The sequence below is a fragment of the Canis lupus genome, chromosome 23 (assembly GCF_048164855.1).
Source record: "Canis lupus baileyi chromosome 23, mCanLup2.hap1, whole genome shotgun sequence".
In the NCBI taxonomy this organism is placed as follows: Eukaryota; Metazoa; Chordata; class Mammalia; order Carnivora; family Canidae; genus Canis; species Canis lupus.
The window spans coordinates 27,662,757-27,679,904 of record NC_132860.1 but is presented as its reverse complement, the minus strand read 5'-3'; the positions used below and the strand labels follow the sequence as shown (position 1 = coordinate 27,679,904).

The 17,148-nt window shown below is 36.2% G+C and overlaps 1 protein-coding gene across 1 annotated transcript in view; it reads right to left on the bottom strand.

Annotated features, from left to right (window-relative positions):
- Positions 1 to 17,148, bottom strand: part of PPME1 (protein phosphatase methylesterase 1) — an 88,229-nt gene that overhangs the window by 13,760 nt on the left and 57,321 nt on the right. Inside the window, exons 4-9 of the mRNA XM_072794567.1 lie at positions 15,116 to 15,173; positions 14,607 to 14,658; positions 9,767 to 9,921; positions 8,288 to 8,378; positions 4,646 to 4,711; positions 1,540 to 1,663 (exon numbers count right to left, since the gene is read on the bottom strand). Of these exons, the coding sequence (XP_072650668.1) occupies positions 1,540 to 1,663; positions 4,646 to 4,711; positions 8,288 to 8,378; positions 9,767 to 9,921; positions 14,607 to 14,658; positions 15,116 to 15,173 (546 nt within the window). The remainder of the gene's footprint in view (positions 1 to 1,539; positions 1,664 to 4,645; positions 4,712 to 8,287; positions 8,379 to 9,766; positions 9,922 to 14,606; positions 14,659 to 15,115; positions 15,174 to 17,148) is intronic.

Here is a 17,148-nt window from a genome sequence, read left to right as displayed (position 1 = left end):
CGGTGCATGGAGCCTGCTTCTCCCTCTGCCTATGTCTCTGCGCCTCTCTCTCTCTCTCTCTGTGACTATCATAAATAAATAAAAATTAAAAAAAAATTAAAAATTCTGTTTAAAAAAATGTACAGTTGATGCTTAAACAATATAGGTTTGGACTGTGCAGGTCCATTCACACATGAATTTGGAAACAGTACTATAAATGTATTTTCTCTTCCTTGTGATTTTCTTAAGAATATTTCCTTTTGTCTAGCTACTTTATTATAAGAATACAGTATTTAATACATATAAATATACAAATTATATATTAATCAACTAATTATATTATTGGTAAGGCTTCTGGCCAACAGTAGGCTATTAGTAATTAAGTTTTTGAGTCAAAAGTTATAGTTGGTTTGGGGTTTTTTTTGAGATTGTATGAGTGTGCACGGTGAGTGGGGGTGTGTGCAGAGGAGCAGGAGAGGAACAATTCTAAGCAGGCTCCACACCCAGCACAGGGCCCCATGTAGGGCTCAATCTCTGACCCTAAGATCATGACCTGAGCTGAAATCAAGAGTTGGACACCAACTGAGCCACCCAAGTGCTCCAAAACTTAGAGTTGGATTTTTGACAGTGTGTGTGGGGGGTGGGGGAGGGCACGGTGTCAGTGTCCATAAGCCCCGTATTGTTCACGGGTCAATTGTCTTCTCCTCCTCGCTATTAGTAGCATCTCCAAACATCAAGGAATATCTGGTGTACAACAAGTTGATTACTTGCCATTTGTAAGATGTTTATAATACATCCCAGAAAGTCTGCTGCTCATGCTCACGCTCACTAACCATTTCCCCAAAAAAGCACCCTTTCCCACTACTATCCCCAGATCAAGTGTTCAACAAGTATGCACAGAACACTTGTGAAGCACACCACCCCCAACCTAATGCTGAGGGAAATTCATATAGAACATTAGTTCCTGTGCTCAAAATACACAGGTTATTTTTGCTGGGTGACAATTCTTGTGCAATTAGACACTGAATCTACATTCTAGGAATGATTACAGGAGACCATAGTATCTTAGGATGTGGTTTATGAAAATTAATTCTATGACTTAGCCACAACTTCAAAAAAGAAAATGCTAAGTTATGTTATACAGATTCAGTGCTATACTGGAGATAGACTGATGTAAAATGAGGTCAGAAAACTTCTCCAAAGAGATCCACCTTGAAAGATGAATAATATCTGATGGGTTTAGCATAGAAAGTAAGAAATCAGATTTTTCTCATGAGATAAACCATAGGAACAGAAGTACCATCATGGGAAAGAATCTGATGAGAGAGCAGTCTGTTTAAGGGTAGGGTATATAACTGTAAGTTTATGTTTCAGTTTGTCAGAGCTATCAACAAGTGCCTTATATCTTATAGTTAACCTAAATATCTATGATGATAAGATCTTCACCCCCTAAAATATCTAATGGTGAACAAAAAGAACATGTCACCTCCCCTTCCGCACCCCCACACACTCTGAACCATTCATTGCCCCATCCTTCCAAGAATACCAGTTTTCACTCACCTCCATGTCATCTTCCTTTTTCCTCTTGTTTACAGACTCACTTCCTTCTTCGTCTTCTTCTTCTTCCTCTATGATACCTTCCACTATAGATTTTGAGCCTTCTGGACTTGTAATTCCTTCACACCTAGATGGTTTTTTTTTTTTTTTAAAGTTCCATCACACATCTCATCTCTCTTTTATACACAATTATCTCAGAGATACTGATACTTATAGTCTTTACAATCAAATGTCAGTTAAAACTTAACAATGCTTCTGGGAGAAGGAGGATGTGAACAATGTGCATTTTAAAATGTGCAGAAATAGATCAGGGCTGTGGAAGGTCATGGTCATGGTCATGGACTATATTCCAAAGGCTGGTTTCCAGTTCTTGCACCAATACTGACCCACAGAAGGGAATAATCATTTCCTGCGGCATGGTGACAATATATATATTATCTTATATAATCCACATAATAATCCTATGAAGTAGCCCTGAAAAGTAAAAAAAAATTGTCCAGGATCACCTTGCTCATTAGCAGATGAGGCTGGAAGGCAAATCCAGGCTTAATTAACTTGAAAGCATAGTACTTTTCTACTGTACCCTGCTTCCAGTAGAATAAGGCTCAAACAGCTTGGTAAAATGCCCCTACTTTCAATTAGCTGATAGAAACTGATAATTACAATAACCAGAGCCAGCTGAACCTTGGAGATTAGAACATCTGATCCAATCAATTACTGTTGTTTTTTTCCTCTAAAAAAAATCTCTATTATATAATTAGGTAGAAAATATTACTATATGAACAGTTGATACCATAATTCCTTTTAGAAAGAACTTGCTGGAAAAAATACACTGGCAATATTAAAGGTAAAAATCCCAAGAACCTAGGTAGCAGCTAGTGCCAAGTTCTGTTCTGCATGATAAAGAATTTGTTATTTTGCCCTTGAAAGGGAGAGAGAAGGGAGAAGAGGACAGAGAAGAGGCAAGATAAAAAGAGACTGGGATAAATTGAAGGGTCAGTGAAACTTCAATGGTGGATTTTTAACAGTGATAACTTGTCCTTCCTTGTCTCCTCTATCAGTCTCAGTAAAGTGGTGTGTTCATGAAATGTTTTGTCAGGTGGGGGTTTTCTATGGGACTTGAGGTGTCAAGTTTCACATCTAAGATCAAGGTAGTATAACAAAGAAACAACTTGTGCTTTGGATTTCCACAGCTATGGATTAGGAAATTCAAGAGAATTTCACCTAGATCAAGAAGGGCAGGAAGGTTCCACATGATATCTAGGTGACAATTAAAACACACACTATATACATAAGTTTACATATTAAGAGAAGATATACTTAAATTTACATACTAAGTAAAATTTTTAAAATTGCTGAACTACCTGAATACAAGCCATATAACTTCCTCACAAAATGCTTTACCATTGATTCAACAAATCAGATCTCAAAATATTTGGGCATTGAAAAGCAGGCAGTCTCATAGCTTATTCAAAGACTACACTGTGTCTGCTAGATATTACTCAGATTGAACATTTAAGCATAAAGTCCATAATATAGGCCCAGATGTCAAATACACAGGAGACTGAATCTGAGCTGTCATTCACTAGCTGTGTGATCCTGGGAAAGCCACTTTACCTTTCTGAACTTCCATTTTCTCACCTCTAAAACAATACTTATCTTAAAGAGGTATTGTAAAGATCAAATGAGATAGTGCACATGAATTAATGAATCCAGTTAATAATCATTTATGGCTATCAACACTCAAAAAAAAAAAAAAGGGCAACCAGACATTACATACTTCCTAAAGGCAGTATACCTATTCTTGTTAACTAATAAAAAGCCAAAATAACAACAAACAAACCTGAACGTGATCAAATCTCTCGATCTAACTAATAAATTACAGACAATATAGTGAAGAAAGTAACATGTTAAATTACACCTTCAGGAATCAGCAAATTCAGATTGTAGGAAATTCTACAGGGCAAACAACCAGGTATCTTCAATAAATAAATTCCAAGGAAAAAATACATAAGTGGAACCTATAAATTAAAGATACTTAAGAGATATATCAGCCAATTACTATGTAATTCTGTGAACTATAAAATTCTGATTTGAACTAAAAAAATTATCTGTAGGACAATCAGAAATGTGACTACTGAATAGACATCTGATGATATCAAGGAATTATTAATTTTTTAGGTATGATACTGGTACTGTGATTGTGTTTAAGGTGTCTTGACCGTTTAGAGAACACTGAAATCTTGGAATTTATTTCAAAATATTTTGTGCTTAGGGGAAAATAAAGAGGTACAGATGAAATAAGACTGGCCATTAGTAAGTAAGTACCTGTTGAAAAAGGCAATGTGTACATTGGGGGTCATTGTATTATTCTACTTTTGTATGTTTGAAAATTCCCATAATATAAGATTTTAAAAATGAGAGCATGTATATAAAATACCTGGTACAATGCCTTGCAAATAGCAGGCATTCAGTAATGCCACTATCATTGTCATCAACTTTTGCACTCTCCATCTATTCTGCTGGGCAACATATTCTCAATTCATCTAAAGTTTATTTTGTGACTGCATAGCAATACTCAGGACTCATGTAACCCTATCCAAGATTAGCTGGACTAAATAATCTTAGTTCAGCCTTAGAATCTGGCTTTCACTCAGGCTATGCTAAAGTTTTATACTGTGACTTCCTCACAATCAGATTTGGCTTAAGAACGAGACCAATTTAAAAAAAAAAAAAAAAAAAAAGAAAGAACGAGACCATTACCAGAATAAAACCATAGCTTCCAGCACTAAAGTGGACACTTAATTTTTAATGTCCATTCTCTGGGATTCTTCACCTTTAAATGTCCAGAGTTGCATTAATAAGGTAATCCTGTATTCTACAGGCTTTGAGATTTCTTCATAAAAAGAAAAAGAAAAGAAAAGGTATCCAACTAGCCCAACTGAGCTCATTTGTTGAAATCATCTAAATTAATAAAGGCAGTTAGGATGGTAGGACAGGTATATAACAAAAAGCAATCTGTATATCCCTCACCATGTTTCAGGCTATTAGGGACTGAAGACACCATGTTTCAGTCTCTAACAGCCCAATGGAGAAAAATAAGACTTACTGTTTGACTTGGCCAACCATTGAGACACGGGCTGACTCCAAATTTCGAATCTGACCACTCTTAACACTAGAAAAGTGAAAAGGGAGAGAGGAGGTTATTCAGCATCCATCTTATCATGCATGCATAAGGTCAAATGAATAATTCTGCAGATTCTGTGAAACCTATTATAAAGCTGTGTTTACCAATACAGCTTACTATGGAGATTACCACTGCCTCCTACCTGATTATGGCTATAAGCCACGTAGTAAAAATTAAGTAGACATTCAAGCCATTTCAGTTCTGCAAACATTTACCAGGAAGGTACTATGTGCTCAAGAAGCACCTAACTCAGTGGGGAGAAAGAAAAACAAACAGATTGTTTTAATAAAGGCAAGATTCAAAAGAATCACTTTATCCCGAAAGAAGAGGTTAAAGAAAGCTTCCCAAATGTCCTGCCTAAAACCAAGGAGAAAAGAAGTTAGGTGGAAGAGAAAAGAAGATGGTCAGAGAGCACCTTGTGAACAAAGGCACTATGTTTTGGAAGAGTCAGTAGGATGAAGATTTCAGAGGACAGAGTACAAGGAGAAGCAGGAGAGAACCAAAAAGGAGTGTAAATAGGAGAAAGGGATAGGTGGGCAACGACGAGCTCCTAGAGGGCCTTCTGCGCCATGATATAGAGTTCAGGAGCTTAGATGCTATTTTAACAGATTAGTTCTCTCAGAGTTATCTACCTATGTATGCCTAAGGGCTCAGTAGAATGGCTACATGTCCCAGGGAGAACTGGAAACAATATCTGAAGCAGGCTACCAAAACACATTTCTTTAAATCTAAATTTTTAGCTTAAAAAATCATGTAAAATTTTAACGGACAACCCCCTGAGATAATGACCTTCTTATTTTAGTGATAAATAGACACAGAATGATTACTTCATTTTTTGACTACCAACTGAATCTACAGGATCTACAAATATACCAGTATTTATAATTATAAACCCTGACTTGATGACTATTCAATATATGATACACCTCTGTTCCTATTCAAGACTAACCTTGGGCACTGGTTCCCATCTACTCTTGCTTATGAGGACCTTGCTTCCTATAGTTATCCTATGGGTTATAATTTTTTTCTCTAGTGGATAATATAAAACAGCTTTTAAAAACATTCTCAACTCCACATTCACTACTAGATACTACCCTACTTCTTTGCTCTCCTATTTAACAAAATTTCTCAAAAAAGTTATTGTAAAAACAAAGTTATCTTAAAGGAATCTTTTTTTCTTAAATATTATCTATTCAATAATGATTCTCCAATTTATCTCTAGCTCAATCTCTTCAAACAAGTATACAAATATTTACTTAACACTTCCACTTAGATGTACAATAAGCATTTGAGCTTATCCAAACAAAAATCCTGATTCCCTGACCCTTTACCTGCTCCTAAATCTACTTCTCTTTATTTTTACCATCCATCCAATTGCTTTGGCTAAAAACCTAGAAGTCATTTATGAATGCTGTGCCGCCTCCTGCCCCCCTCTTCTCTCCTGACATCTAACCCATAAGGAAGTCCTGTCAGTTCTACCTTCAAAATACATTCCAAATATGACACATTACTTCCTCTCTAACCATTCTAATCTATGCGTACCATCATTATTCTTCTATACTATTACAATTGCCTCTTAACCAATTTCCTACTTCCATTATCACACACACTCTCTACTTCTCCCCCTAGTGTTCTACTCAGAGCAGCCAGGGTGATGAAACCAAAGTGCAAATCCTTATCTGTCCAACTTCAAAGCCTAAGCTTCTTATGACAATAACCTACTGCCTCTCATTAGGATGACCAAGAAAGTAGAAGTAAGTGGAAATTCACTTTGCTTTAAATTCTTACTGAATTAAACAAGTTGGCTTTGTATTTCAACATCTTTTTTTTTTCATCTGGAATAGCCACAATAGCCATGAGTCATGAACTTGATTCAGATATCCAGCAGAGTATTAAACAAGATTATAAAATACTTCATTGTATTCTTTCTGAATCTCAGGCTCAGGAAGTGGGTTCTAAGAATCAACGGCTCTCAAAGTACCCAAAACATTTTAACATACAACAAATAGAATCCTCATCTTATTCCACGTCTGCCTCTAGAATAAGGACTCTATCTCTTTTCAGAGAAGGTCCACCATGACCGCAATGCTGGATTAAGTATCTATCTTCCAGAACTCCTGTGCTTCCTTCATTGTGTTGTGTTTGCATATTTACTTGTTTGTATTCCCAGTTTTCTGATGATAGAAACTAAGCCTGATTCACCCCCAGTTCTTGAATCAGGTACTAACACACCTCGTAGGTACTAAAAAAAAAAAAAAGAGTTTACTGAATAAATTTAAAAAGTTATTTGGAATCATACTCTCACTAGATGTTACTGAGGAAGAAGGCAAAGTATCTGAGGTACATGCTGAACTGGCAGCGACTGCATTCTGAAATGCTGTGGCTGCCGAAGAGGAAGAGATCTTTGGTGCTTCTGAGAAACAGGAATCATGCATCTCAGTAGTGTGAACAACAGGAAATAGAAACAACCTCACCAAACACAAACATCATTTTGGCAAGCCACATTTGGCATGAGACCCTCTCTGTCTTAGAAAATCTACATAGGATATATTTACCAGATCCTTCATTTCCACTTGATATCTCTGATTCAAAGAACAGGTATGTTCTGCTAAGGCAGCCAGCAGTATGCTGTGTGCTATATGAAAGTACAACAGAAACAGAATAGCTTCCGCCCTAATGACGCAGGAAAAGGATTAAGACAGACATGAATATTAACAACATGGGCATATTTTTTAGGGGAGGTTTAGAAGACATAAGAGGTAAACAGTACAAATACAATACAGACAGAGATCTCTAGCAATTTGATCAAGGGAGTGATCTGAGTGGTTTGGAGGAGTTGGAGAAAGGGTTCTGGAAAAGGAACTAGAGTTGATTTTGAAGAATAGGTAGGAAGACAGGATACTAAAGATATTTTATCCTAAGACTGATTTCCTTGGGGGAGGGACAGTGTTTTACTGATTTCTGAAATTTCGACCTTTAGCACAAAGTGATTAATATTTAATCAAATAATTGATTGAATTAATAAAATAATCAATGACAAAACAGCCTTTACTTAAGTGGAAGCCATAGCCAATTTTGTCAGTGATTTTTATGAAAACTATCTATCCAAAGGGTTTTTATTTACCCAAAACCCAAATAAAAAATGAAAAAAGGAACCTATGCTCATCTTTTCTGTTTCTTCCCCATTTCCTCTGGAACACAGAAAGTGAATCCAGAACCATGAAGCATCAGAAGTAGAAAAGGCCTCAGAGGCTCATTTAGTCTAAACTCTTACCTCAGAGATGGAAATAGCTAGATAGCAGATGATCCATAATTATTAAAATTCTAGGAGGTACTATAGTGTATTAGAAAAAGGATGGATTTTAGATAACTGGGCCAAGCAGGAAACATTTAAAATATTAAAAAAAAATTCTACTTTTTACCTCAATGTTTCCACACATGATATAATAATAAAGCTAAGGTTTGGAAACTGAACTATTTCTTTGAACTTGGTGCCTGAACTGATGATAAAGGACAGCTACAATCTAACATTTAAAATACAGACAATAAAGACTTGTAGGTTACCTCCATTCAATGGCATTCTCTAAAGACTTGAAGGTTTTAGGACGACCACGTAAGAAATTCTGCATACTATTAAGGGCATCCATGGCTGTACCTAGATGTTAAACAAATATTTTAACTATAGCACATACATATTCTAAGCATTTACACTTACTGGGTTAACTGTGTACATCTGCCCTCAATGATAGTAGAATTCAGTGATGTTTTGAGGAAAAAAGATGCAGCTTAAGAAAATTCGTAAGACTGACATCAGCTTCCAAGATGGCCTCTAGTGACTTTTGCCTCTTGGTATTCATTCCCTTGTGTAGTCTTCTCACACTGAATAGGGGCTGATTTACACAAGTTTACACAAGTGTGACTTCTGAGGCTGGACCATAAAAGACATGGCAGCTTCTTTTTAAATGTTAAATAAAATTATGGAACATACATACATATAATTGAAAAATTATGCATCCACAAAAGATTAACAAAAGAGTTTTTGATGATATGGAAAATAATTACATAATGTGGGGTGTGGGTGAAATGGGCTCAAAAGGTATAAACTTCCAGTTATAAATAAAAAAGTCTTGATGATGTAATGTACAGCACAGTGACTAGAGTTAAAAATACTGTATCATATATTGTTTTTTTAAAGATTTTATTTATTTATTTATTTATTTATTTATTTATTTATTTATTTATTTATTTGAGAGAGCGAGCGAGCAAGTGCACGTGAGTGGAGGGAGAGGCAGAAGGAGAGGCAGAGAATCTCAAGTAGACTCTGTGCTAAGCACAGAACCCTACAGGAGGCTCAATCTCATGACCTTGAGATCATGATCTGAGCCGAAACCAAGAGTCAGCCACTTAACCAACTGAGTCATCCAGGCACCCCTGTACTGTATATTTGAGAGAGTAGATCTTAAAAGTGCTCATCACAAGAAAAAAATTTGTAATTATGTGTGGTGATAGATGTTAACTACACATACTGTGGTTATCATTTCACAGTATATACATTTATTGAATCATTATGTTATATACCTGAAACTAATAAAAAGTTATATGTCAACTAAAAAAAATACTTAGTAATAGTGAAAGGGATTATAGTGGAAAGGAGAGAAAATGGGTGGGAAAAATTAGAGGGTGACAAAACATGAGAGACTCCTAACTCTGGGAAACGAACAAGGGGTAGTGGAATGGGAGGTGGGCAGGGGGATGGGGTGACTGGGTGAGGGGCACTGAGGGGGGCACTTGACAGGATGAGCGCTGGGTATTATACTATATGTTGGCAATAAAAAAATATACAAAAAAACCCCTTAGGAATACCTTTGCCACAAAGTAAAAAAAAATAAAAATAAAAAAAAATAATATATATATAAAGGCAGAGGGACATAGTTCAAGATGAGTAGAAATCAACAATAAATGAAAACAAGATAATAATAATTGACTATAGATGTCTCTCATAAATCAAAGATTTCTGATTTGGTCAGTACTTAGGAAACTTACCTTCTACAACATCAATCATACAGAGACCCAGGAGGCTTGGCACCAGGTTGCATGATGCTGTGTGGACTGCAATTGCACCACCCATACTATGTCCAATCAGCATAATTGGAGGAGGGAGGTCCCCATACATGGCTTCAACCACATTGCCAACATCCCTGCAAAGAGAAAAAAAAAAAAGCTGAGAATGCTCTCTGTTAACACTGTACAAATTGTTTTCTTTCCTCACTCCTTCCTTTGGTCTGTAAGTAAAAGCCCTAAGACTATAAAGGTCTACTGGGCCATCTTGCAAATGTGCCTATGTAAATCTCTTAATATGCCCCCCAGTATCTACAAATGTAGCCACATATCTAGCTCTTCTGATAAATGGGACTAAGAACCCCAATTTTCTTTTTCTTTTCTTAAGATTGATTTATTTATTTGAGAGAGAGAGTATGAGCAGGAGGGCCAGAGGGAGAAGCAGCCGACTCCCTGAGTGCAGAACCAGACAGGGAGCTCAATCCCATGACCTTAAGATCATGACCTAAGCCAAAATCAAGAGTCAGTGGCTTAACCAACTGAGCCATCCAGGCACCCCAAGAATCCAAATTTTCTGATTTTCATTTACATCACACTTCCACTGTTCCATAGGTTTAGTAAATTACATATACCCCCCCTTTTTTAAATGATTTTATTTATTTATTTATGAGAGAGAGAGAGAGAGAGAGAGAGAGAGGTAAAGACACAGGCAGAGGGAGAAACAGGTTCCATGCAGGGAGCCTGATGTGGGACTCGATCCCGGGACTCCAGGATAACACCCTGGGCAGAAAGCAGGCACTAAACTGCTGCCAAGGATCCCCTATATATACCCTTATTTTAAACCTAAGCTTGAAACTGGAAAAATAATTTAAGCACTCTACACCTCAGTTTCCCCAATTATAAAACAATTTTATTAGGCATTATAATGTAGTAAAGTTTAGAGTCACAAGATGAATTGCAGTCCTGATTTATTTTTTATTATGTAGACTTGAATTATTTAATTTCCAGAGTTTCAACACCTATAAAATGAAGATAAAAATGTGATTTACTAAAAAATATATATGTATATATGTATATGTATATAAAAAAATATATATTTTTTTATTATCACATATATGTATGATTCAAGATTGCCTTGAAGATTTTTTTTTGCCTTGAAGATTAATTGAAACAGTGAATGAAAACTACTTTGAAAAGTGTAAATGCTATACAATTGTTAACCATTACTTATAATTTGTCATTAAAGTTATTTGAAGTATGAACATAAATGTAAGTACAATGTTCTAAGAAAGGAGATGTTCAGAGCTAATATTTTTTAAGATTTTTATTTATTTATTTATATATGAGAAACAGAGAGAGAAAGAGAGAGAGAGAGAGAGAGAGAGAGAGAGAGAGAGGCAGAGACACAGGCAGAGGGAGAAGCAGGCTCCATGCAGAGACCCTGATGTGGGACTCGATCCCGGGTCTCCAGGATCACGCCCTGGGCTGAAGGCAGCGCTAAACCGCTAAACCGGGCAGAACTACCCGGGCTGCCCAGAGCTAATTTTTATTGGCTTCTGTTGTAGTCTTTAATTATGAGTGGATTTAACAAAATCAAACCTTAAAGTTTTGAAAATGAGAACTGAAGGAGAAACTTGGGTTTGATTTGCATATAGACCCTCTTTGCTACAGCAATAAGTAGGCATGGTATGTTTTTAGAGACCACTGGCTCTACTGTCTTCTTTTGGGCGTGGCTGAGTCATTTAACTTCAAAAGACAGTTTTGTCTTGCTGGGTGTTATTATATACCTCAAGCACCCACATAGTGTTACCCAAATATAGCAGATGTGGATGTAGGAACACAGCCTTTTGAATATTGTTTTCAGGGTATTCAGAATGGCAAAGGTAAATGCCATTAATTTCAGAAGAAATTAATCTTAAAAAACCTCATACAACAATTATAGATGTGAATAGGGTAGCTGTGGCATCTGCAGACAATCTGAATGGGAGATGAGGCCCCATCTAATTTTATAAGTGAAAAAAGTAATAGTTCCTTTGGAGTTAAATTTAAAGCTAAAACTTTTGATTAGTAATAGCTGTAATAAAGTAAAAGGATGCCACAGAAGATGATCTAAGTACAGGTCTCCTTAAAATGCTCAGTAACTGAGTTCTGTGATATCTGCTTCATGCATGAAGGTGGACAGGGTCTGAGGGACGCCGGGTGGCTCAGTGGTTGAGCGTCTGTCTGCCTTTGGCTCAGGGTATGATCCCGGACTCCCAGGATCGAGTCCCATATCAGGCTCCCTGCATGGAGCCTGCTTCTCCCTCTGCCTGTATCTCTGCCTCTCTTTGTCTGTCTCTGTGTCTCTCATGAATAAATAAATAAAGTCTTGAAAAACAACAACAACAACAAAACCAAACCAACTCTATCATGTATCTAAACCTAGGAAAGGTATATTTCATCCAGGTAAAAGGTGGTTATGATCACTTGATCATTTACTACCAGGAGGAATTTATTATTAAAGCTAGCCAGACTACCAAGATTAGTACCTTGAGACTTGTTCTGAAGTTCCAGAAAAATAAAGTAGCAGATGTTATCTATAAAGCTAGCCTATAACTGGATATACCAATTTTGGCAGATGCTTTATAAGGAGATTCTATCATGCTTATTAATACCGGGTTCATTTCCTGAGAAGCAATATAGCATATCACAGACGTAACAGAAAAAGAGTATCAGAGCGACCTGAACTCAACTGTTGGTTCTTCTACTTCTGTGGCATTACATTTTATGCAGGGTTGAAGTTCTAAAGTTGATACACAAGGTAAAAATTGTGCTATCAGTACTATGTGAAAATCCCATTAATTATCTATTAAATATGCCCATTTTGAGATTTCTGTTTCAGAGTGACTAAATTCAGAAATCATATAAATGTTTTATTGCTTTGACTATTTCACAAGAATCCAAATTATTGGCTCTTTTGATTCTTGGTGATCATCTTCATCATTCTAGATAGTTTTAATTACCTATTTTCTTTTTAACTTCTGTTAAACGTTATCAACTTATTATCTCTCAGCTCCAATTCACCCATTATTGCATGTTTTCCAAAACTGGATCTGAGGTCTTTACATATTTTTTGTTTTCCAGTTGGCATGATGTTAAACTTCAACAGTAGAGGGTGCAAGGGAGACACTGCAGAAAGAGAAGATTTTGCGCCTGATTCATGTGCAATACTACTCTACAAGCTCCTGAAGCTTGCGTTCCTCTAGCACCCAGGTCCTGCAGCATGGGAAGCCTTACAGCACACACAGCTTCCCTATGGCCCAAATCTTGCAGCACAGGTGGCTTCTCCAGCACACCATCCCCATGTCCAATTTTTCCCCTAGCCTTACTGGGTAAATTTGGTATACAAAAAAGGGTAAATAATTAATGTATATTGGGCAGCCCGGGTGGCTCAGAGGTTTAGCGTCGCCTGCAACCCAGGGCATGATCCTGGAGACCCAGGATCGAGTCCCACGTCGGGCTCTCTGCATGGAACCTGCTTCTCCCTCTGCCTGTGTGTCTGTCTGTCTGTCTGTCTCTCTCTCATGAATAAATAAATAAAATCTTTAAATAATTAATGTATATAATTTGGTAAGCTGGCACTTAAGTACAGGCACTATGTTGTATAGCAGATCTCTGGAACCATCCTCAATATTTTTGTTGCAGAATTCAAATTCTTGTAGGACATCATCCAAGCCATCATAACTCTTTAGCAGCCTGGCCACTTAGATGATGTATCTCACTTTTTTATCAACAGTCAGGAAACCCTTTAAATCCTTAAAAATTATTCACAATCTTTTTATAGGTATAAACATACTTGTTTATTTGGGGCTTTATTGTTCTCACATTACAAAGGTATTAGGAACAACTGAGAGAACAGATTCTTAGCTCTTTTTCATGGTTTCTCAGGAATATGTTCATTGAATGGAATGGTATCATATATCATATATGAATGGAATGGTATCATATATCATATATCTTTCTCTCTCTGCCAAGCACTATAGCTGAATGATCACAGTTCTGTTCTATTAACTGTGTGACCTCAATCAATTGGAGTTTTTTTTCCTCATTCGTTATAAAAAAAATACACTACAGAATTAATAATATGGATAATTAAAATAATAATTAAAAGAATCTTGTTTACAATATAGATCAGTGGTTCCCAAACACCAGTCAAGAACTAGCTGTATAAGATTTCTTTATAGAGCTTTATCAAAATATAAATAAATGCCCAGGTCTCCCTGGGAGAAGTAGGAGAAATGGGATAAGGTCAAATTATCTGTTATTTTAATCACTTTTTAGGTGATTCTAATGAGTGATCAGGTTTAGGGCCATTGTGTATACTATCACCATCTTATACTTTGAGGCCCAGGGTATAATTAATTATTCTTTAATATCTTGTTCTTGTCTTACTAGGAAGTTGCCCAAAGAACGTGGGCAGGATACCGTAAGATCTTACAGGGTAGATCTTACATATAACCGCTTTTCCAAGAATAAGCTCCCAATAGATATCTAGATTATATTCAACTCTGTCAACAGAAGAAAACTTTGCAAAAGGCAACACAAACTCAGAGAATTTTCAAGTGCTTTATACGATGACTATAACACTGAATATATCAAGAAAGATGAAGGTTTCTTTCAAGATTAAATACTAAGGAGACACTAAATACAGAGGAAAAACAACAGTAGTAAAATTTTCTCTATGCTAATTATTGTCCAACAACCTCACCAGGAGAGTAATAGTTATACAACTTTTTTGATGGTAAATGGAAGCCAGGTGATGTATAAACAATATTACATTACTTACTTTGCCATTGTTTCTGCAGATAGGTCTTCAGAATTCTTGACTTTTGTTTCACCTAAAAAGAAAATATTTAAGAAATAAAATTCCCAATGATAGGAATTATAAAAGCAAGAGAATTCTCTCTCAAAAATCTCATTTTTTGGAATGAAATGCAGACTTTATAATTGTGTTTGATGGGTTTAGTATTTTCTATGTTAAGATGCATCTTTATAGTTGGCCACCCCAAGGAGGATGTAATTTCAGTAGCCTAGCAAAGACTTTGCACATTCCTTATACATCACTAGCATCAGAATTTGGTTACATCAAAGGACATTTTTTTTTAGCTAAACAACAACATATTTAAGTGTGTGTATTTATAAAATATCTTATAGAAACTAGGACTTCCCTCAAAGAGCCCAAATGGAAACCAGGTTATTCGTAATGGCCATATTGAAATTCATAACATCTAACACTACTCAAACAAGTTGGCATATATATCATTGAGTCAGTGACTAATTAAGAAAATCACTCACCATGACCTCGAAGATCTAAAGCCACAATCCTACACTGAACCCTACTAATGATTGCCGCCTAGAAAGAAGGAAAATCTGTGTTAGCAAATCTTCTCCATTACCAATGATAACTTTGTTGAATGAACTGCCATCAGAATTCCAGAATCTCAAAGTAAGCAAAGAAAGATGTTTCACTTTTTTTTAAAATTTGAGTATAGCTGACATACAATGTTACATTAGTTTCAGGTGTATAACACAATGATTCAACAAGTTTATACATTTTGTCATGCTTGCCACACATTATCACTGACCATATGCTGTGTCTTTTATTCCTGTGACTTTTCATTCTGTACCTGGAAGCCTGTATCTCTGACTCCCCTTGACCCATTTTGCCCATTCCCCCACCCCTACGCCACTGGCAAACATGAATTTGTTCTCTGTACTTAAAGCTCTGATTCTGCTTCTTGTTTGTTAATTCATTTGTCTAACAATGGACATTTAGGTTACTTCTATATCTTGGCTATTGTAAATAATGGTGCAATAAACATAGGGATGCTTATCTTTTCAAATTAGTGTCTTCATTTTCTTTGGGTAAATACCCTGTAGTGGAATTATTGGACCATATAGTATTTCTACTCTTCTTTGAGGAACTTCCATACTGTTTTCCACAGCGGCTGTACCAATTTACATTCCCACCAACAGATGCAGAAAAAGCATTTGACAAAATTCAACATCCATTCATGATAAAAACTCTCAGCAAAGTGGGTTTGGAAGGAACATACCTCAACATAATAAGAAAGCCCAAGTATGAAAAACCTACAGCTAACATCATACTCAATGGTGAAAAACAGAGCTTTTCCTTTAAGATCAGGAACAAGACAAAGATGTTCACTCTTGCCACTTTTGTTCAGAGAGTTCTGGAAGTCCTAGCCACAGCAATCAGATAAGAAAAAAAAAAAAAAAGAGGCACCCATATTGGTAAAGAAGAAGTTAAACGGTCTCTATTTGCATATGATATGATCTTATACAAAGACTTTTCACTTTTAACTAAAGCTAAAAAATGACGATTCTCTTTTTGTGCATGTTCTAGTTCTATCCCAACTTCAGAATATGGCTTTCTTCACCTACATCCCTCTTTAAATCCTAATTCTCCCTTGCTTTTCATGAGACAGAGTAAATACCTCTAAGTGATGAATCTCTGAACTCTACTATCACCTACAATTTTTATCCATATTCCTTGGTTATCTTTTCCCTACTCTGGAAGGGAAATTCCCTAGATAAGGACCATGAGTAAGTTTGTATTTTGGCTTAGGATATCACACAAATGTGACATTTAGATCATGAAATAATCCTAAAAGCAGAACAAATCATGAAATCTACCAAATATTCAAGATGCAGCATTATACACAATCTTTTTTTTTTAAAGATTTTATTTACTTATTCATAGATGCAGAGAGAGAAAGAGAGAGAGAGAGAGGCAGAGACACAGGCAGAGGGAGAAGCAGGCTCCATGCAGAGAGCCTGACGTGGGACTCGATCCCAGGTCTCCAGGATCACACCCTGGGCTGCAGGCGGTGCTAAACTGCTGCGCCACCGGGGCTGCCCACATTATACACAATCTTATACCACAGTTAGATAAAAATATACTGAAAAAGAAATCATAATATCATGAGGAGGTACAATTTTTGAGATTTAAACAAACCTGAAATAATTGGAGTTCTTCTTCCTCAAATAAACTAGATTCTTTGACAATATATTACCACCAGTGTTAGTAAATGTCATCAACATTTTCAAACTTTTAAGAATAAAACAGGAGGACCATCTCATCTAACCCTCACATTTTCTGAATGTTTTCTTTTCCTGATAGTTCATTGTTAGTGTATTATCACATTTTAAAAATCAGCTAGAGGTGTAACTGGTTGGCTCAGTTGGAGGAGCATGTAATTCTTGATCTTGGAGTTGTGAAATTAAGCTCCACATTGTGTGTAAAGATTTATACTTAAAATAAGTAGATTAAATAAATAAAAATAAAAAAATAAGTAAATAAAATCTTT